The following is a 5,819-nucleotide window of genomic DNA, read 5'->3' on the forward strand; positions in this document are numbered from 1 at the left end:
AAACAGCCTGCATCAGTCAAGTACTGTCTCTCTCCGAAGAACACAACCCGCATCGTGCACATATGACAAGACCTTCGCCCTCGACAAAGTCCTATTTGAAAACATCCATATTACTAGTTTCTATAATATTATATTAACCTTGAATACTTACTTGTATTCTTGTCTTGACATTTAACCCGGTACACGTTTCAGCATTATTCTCTGACTTACACATAGAAATATAATTCATGAACAAAAGATATGTGACCAAATTGAAATCCTCGTCACGTAGTGATAGACACAAATAGTTCTTTTTGGAAAGTTGTGCTAGACGCAAGAAGGGATCCTCGTCAAGTAGTGATATACACAGCTAGGTCTCCTAGTCATGTGGAGATAAGTACCTCACGGATGATCTCGGACGAGGAACACGCGCGCCCTCCTTCAGCTCAGTGTATGGCTGGGAGTCTCGTACTGATTTGTCCTTATCGTTCAGTTCCCCTTGGAAGCAGTCTGCTAAAACAGGAATGTCTGGAGCCTTCTCTCTGCCGGCGCCGTCTTGGTTCTGGTCTGGCAGCTGGCTCATGATATCTTCCTCTCCAACATCCTCGTAGTGATGTAGATCCATGGACTCACGGATGGAGGTGTCTGCCTGCTTCAGATTGGAGTCGAGTGTATTGTCCTCGGCTTCATTCCTGTAACATAATGTCCCCTTTTTGTGATTATCAAGAAACACTATCAAAGTTAGAATGGGCTATCGCTGCAAAACAAAATGATAACATATGGTTATTTACAGGTTTCATGAATTTGACATGTTTATAACATCCACAAATGACGGGGTCGGTCGGGTAGCCTAGTGGTTAAGGCGTTCGCTCGTAACGCCGAAGACCCGTGTTCGATTCCCGACATGGGTACAATGTGTGAAGCCCATTTCTGGTGTCCACCGCCGTGATATTGCTGGAATATTGCTATAAGCGGCGTAAAACCATACTCACTCAATCACTCACAAATGACAATTTTCAACATTTCTGTCAGTCTTTCTTTCATAGGGTTCTGTCGGTATAAAGAGGCATAATATATATACATGGAAACATTTTGTAAGATACTTCTTTTTGTGTTTGACAGCAGTGTAACAAATTTAATAATATTAGGGTACCTGTAATAATAAGCTTGCAGGTATTTTTCTCTAAGGTGTAAATACACTGGACATACAAGTAAGAAATGAAATTCATCTTCTACTGAGTTTAAACTACATAGATTACAGATTCTTTCTTCACGAGGAATGTTTACATAGCGCCCTGTTTCTATTAAAAGGTCGTGAGAAGAACATCTAAAACGTGAAAGTGCCGTTCGAATTTTTTCAACATTAACTTTTGATAAATAATCTTCCATAATTATTTCTGATTTAAACATTTTGTAATAAAAGCACTTGTTTGTTAGAGTCAATGATGCAGTCCAAGATTGTAAATAAAGATTGTACATTTCTGTCACATAACATAATGTGAGAGAAAAGCCAAAGTGATGCAGGTCATGAGGGTTTATAATGCTGTCAAACTAATAATCGGATTCTACCACGACTATAGGACACAACTCTGATGAGTGTCAAATGTCATCATTGAAGACCAGGTCGAACACTGCTTCATTGCACTAATGTTGTTGATGTCTACTAACCGTTTCAGACACTTTCGTTTACGACAGCAGATGCAGCAGGTGGTACATGCAGCCAGGATGATAAAGACAACCAGTCCGACCGATGTCACGATAACTGTGTTTAAGGCACCTGTCGTTTGTTCGTCTGAAGGGGGAAACAATGCCTATAGTTAGATATTTCATGGTTGCTTTCGAAGCAAACCGGGGAGACATATGAAAGTTACTGGAGCATGTTATATGTATTATATACAGATTAAAATGAAAATGCAGCGAAGAGGGTAATCCTGGCACAGTCAGGCTGGTTGGGCTCATCATCAGCTAAAGACCCTTGCCCCCTCAACATGCAGCCCAGACAGCGAATTGGACTTCTCTCAGGAAGTGCTGCCTAGTCGAACTCACCCAGAACATTTCGGACACTAAGAAAAATCCCCCAAACTGCAGCCTTCTACCAAACCTAAGGCACAATGGGGAGTCGGACAACTTTGTACTCAGGATGTCCCTCATCCGAGATCATCTATAAGGTACCTATTTCGAAAGCGAGGTCCGCATATTTGCCATGTTTTTCCTTAATCACATCAGTGTCAAAAAGGACAGAAAATTAAGATTGGGAGGTATGAACCTAAGGCACCGACAACTCTCTTGAGAGTCGACAACTTGGTACTTGAGATGCAAGCGTGAAATTTCGAAAGCGAGGTCCGCATATTTGCAATGTTTTTCCTTAATCTTGTCAATCACATTTGTGTCAAAAGGGACAGAAAAATCAATGATATAAATGATTTCATTGGATTTATCAAAAAGGACAAGATCGGGTTTGCTGGCCTGGATAGGTTCGAGGCTGTATACGGGCCTTATTCCAAAGAATTTTATCGTTTTCCATGACACACACAACATATTCTCGGTGGTACCATGTGTGTCAAGACTATGAGCATGGTTAAGACGGTAATACAATGAGCCACTCCATCATGTCGCTTAAGATACTGTGTTTGTGCCAAAGCTGGGCATCCCTCGACAATGTGTTTGACTGTCACATTAAATTCATTGCATAATCTACATTTCCTATTTACATTTTGATGCAAAACCACACATTGACAGTTTAGAGCATTATGTTTTACTTTTAAGGCCAGCCCACTTCATCCAAGCGAAAGACTCCTCAAAGTAGCTGATCCTCTCAACACACTGCAGATAAAGTCGATGCAGTGGTCGTTCAGAAAGTCTGATGATCAGTTAGTCAGATTATTAAAATTAAAGTGGCATACGGTTTACGATCTGACAAATATGGAGGGATTACGAATATCTTGCACATATTATTAAATTTATATTGAATTAACAAATTATACTTATATATCTGTTTCCTACGACTGAAAATGGATACCTGCGTCACAAGATCCAGTAGGGCAGTCAGTCGTTTGGCAGTTGGTTGTGCAGTTGTAGCCACATCTAGATCCAGTGGTATTGCATCCTTGTACACAGGAACCGGAGTTTTCATCACAAACACCTCCAGGACATAGATCACACGTCGTGTTGCAATTATCCCTGCTATTGCATCCATTCCTACAGGATCCGTTACAGGTTTTATTGAGGCATTTCCCACAGCGTTCAACACAAACACCTGCGTGGTTACACATTTGATGTTTGCAGTTAGAGTTGCATCTCCTTGAACACTTCGGGCCGTACCAGCCATCTACACAACCGTGAACACACTCGCCAGTCTGGCTGTGGCACTCAGGGGTACATGAGTCTCCCTCAGGACATCGTTCATCAGTAGACAGGGAGGGATCAGCTCGGCAGGTGTCACTGCATGCTTCAGTACAGTTGTCTCCATAGAATCCTTGTCTGCATCCCTGTTGGCAGCCACTCTCACATCCACCGACACAGTGCTCACACGAGGATCTACAGTCCAGTCCAGTATATGGAGACTGACACTCCTCACATGTTCCCGTGATCCTGTTGCAGGACTTACATCTGCTGGAACATGTCTTATTATTCTCTGGCTTTGACGTTTTGACTTTACAGCCTGCTCCATAGTATGAGTCGCTGCAACTAGAGAAACAAGTTCGACCCATCTGGCAATACTCTCCATCACATCCACCTGGGCATCTGGTACAGTCTTCCTTGGTACTGTAACATGGCCTCTGGCAGTTTGGGCCTTGGAATCCTGGCATACAGCCATCAGTACATGTCTCAATACCTTTGCCGGGGATCAGCTTACATGAGTGGTACCTGCACCTTATGCTGCAAACATCCATGCACTTTGGACCGAAATATCCGGTAGAGCATCGTGTGCTGCATCGGCCTGTCTTTTCATCACACTCGACACAATGCTGATTTTCCTTACAATTAGCACCTGGGAATGAAAACGTAATTCGTATCATAATATTATAGAATATATATGATGTGCTCATTAGTAAAGTTACCAATTATTTGGGAAAGAAATTACAATTGTTACGAACAGTCCACTGCGGGAAGGCTGCCGGAACCACCATTACACAGCAACAGCTTTACTGTCATGACGGGTTTACACTGGGGAATAAGGCTCTTTTAGGGAATGAAATCAAGACGACATTGTTCATTTAATATGACATTTCTCAATCCTCATGAAATACAGGAGCGTAGTTATAGTTTTATGGTTCTCAAAACACCGGAGGCCCAGTTCACATAGTTTAGGATTGTACACCGAAGGATAGATAGTATCAACAAAGGCAATTTCTGACCACCTCGAAATGACATTTTGATACTTTGACATCGATATTGCCTAACATAGTACTGATGTAGTACTTCAAATTGATCCTTTATGTGCTTAACCAGAATTAAGTATACTCCCATAGCTTGTACCTCTGTTATTACCAGGGTGCAGAATCTTAGTATGCTTATTGCTTCCGAGCACTAATCACTTAACTTTAAATAAGACCATAAGCATACGGAGCAAGTTGAATATCATCCTGTAGTAAAAAACACTTCACAGAATACATACTCCTTGTTCTTCCCGGCAATCAAATTTTATGCCTACACCTAGTTTATCCCAATGAATATATTTCACACCCAACAACTCTTTTAAAAGTTCGATCCTTTTTATGTTAGTTTATAATACACATATTTGATTTGTGGTGTTATTGTTTGTTCATGTAACAATGTCATTGTCACACGGTTGATCAACTCGCATAAGGCGCCGCAATACGTTGTGCAGAGTTGCGTCCCTCTGGCGTGCCCCAAACCTATCATCATGGGTGCGATCTCAGATTCCCCCGATTATCTTTCTGAGTTTAAACATACCCGTGCTCATGGGTTTCGCCAAAGTGGCCAATGTCTAAGATCTGCATCCTTTCGAGTTTTCCTCCCGCATCAAGCTGTGATATAACTGCAATACTGTTCAAAGCGATGTTAAACCTATCTCAGCCACTCTCCCATTATGCCACTGACATACGAATGCTTATACTTATGTTATAACCCACCAGCTCATTCACTCACTCTTACCTTGTGTGTAACTGACCATACATGCCATTGCAAAGATCTGAAGAAGCGGCATGGTGTTCCTGAAAATGTATTTAAAATGCTGATAAATGTTCAGTGCGGTGTGCAGATACATGTAGGCAATATGAATAAAAGGTTTAAGTAACAACCATATTGATATACAAACAAAACTCACTCTTAATGACAATAATAATAAAGCCCGACTCATTCAGACGAGCTTCACATGCACAGTGTGGTTGTTTGAAGGCCTGCTACTTGTTTAACAAATATTAGTTTCGCTGTTAAGGTCTAACGTTTGTTTCGCCTTCCAGGGTTAAACAAGATATATTACTCACATCCATTAAGGAAACAGGGACGATTGCAAACGCATAATAAAGAGAAATGTCAAGGCAACCTGTACCTTGTTTCTAATCGTATTCCTGTTGTCTGTTGCTCCTATTTCCAGTTTCAAAAGGAAATTAAAAACAATACTATTTCCTTCAGATGCAGTGATTTGGGGTTCTATTTATCAAAACGCATCACAATAGTTTTCCATATTGATATGTTTTTACGGGAGGAAATCCAAAATGCCACTAACATTCTCACAATTAGATGCTCGAAGTGTCATAACCACTGTTCAAAAGTCAAAATGTCAAAATGGCATGAAATACTTGTAATAATAGTACGAAATAATGTTCTCAGCTGCATATAATGCTGTTCAAAGTGGTGTGAAATACTTTTCAAAG

The 5,819-nt window shown here is 41.0% G+C and overlaps 1 protein-coding gene across 1 annotated transcript; it reads right to left on the reverse strand.

Moving 5' to 3' along the window:
• Positions 1-358: 358 nt before the first annotated feature.
• Positions 359-5,149, reverse strand: LOC125377390 (multiple epidermal growth factor-like domains protein 11). Its single transcript, XM_048390458.1, has 4 exons — positions 5,098-5,149; positions 2,999-3,970; positions 1,648-1,771; positions 359-671 (listed from the first exon to the last, which is right to left on the reverse strand). The coding sequence occupies exons 1-4, from the start codon at positions 5,147-5,149 to the stop codon at positions 359-361; spliced, it is 1,461 nt and encodes a 486-aa protein (XP_048246415.1).
• Positions 5,150-5,819: the final 670 nt, after the last annotated feature.

This window comes from Haliotis rufescens, unplaced genomic scaffold (genome assembly GCF_023055435.1).
Source record: "Haliotis rufescens isolate VD_foot unplaced genomic scaffold, xgHalRufe1.0.p SCAF_9, whole genome shotgun sequence".
Taxonomy (NCBI): domain Eukaryota; kingdom Metazoa; phylum Mollusca; class Gastropoda; order Lepetellida; family Haliotidae; genus Haliotis; species Haliotis rufescens.

Coding starts and splice junctions, on each gene's coding strand:
- LOC125377390 (XM_048390458.1), bottom strand. CDS start 5,149: ATGCCGCTTCTTCAGATCTTTGCAATGGCATGTATGGTCAGTTACACA. Junction 1,772..2,998: donor TACTGGATCTTGTGACGCAG/GTATCCATTTTC, acceptor TTCCCCCTTCAG/ACGAACAAACGACAGGTGCC. Junction 672..1,647: donor AAACGAAAGTGTCTGAAACG/GTTAGTAGACAT, acceptor ATTATGTTACAG/GAATGAAGCCGAGGACAATA.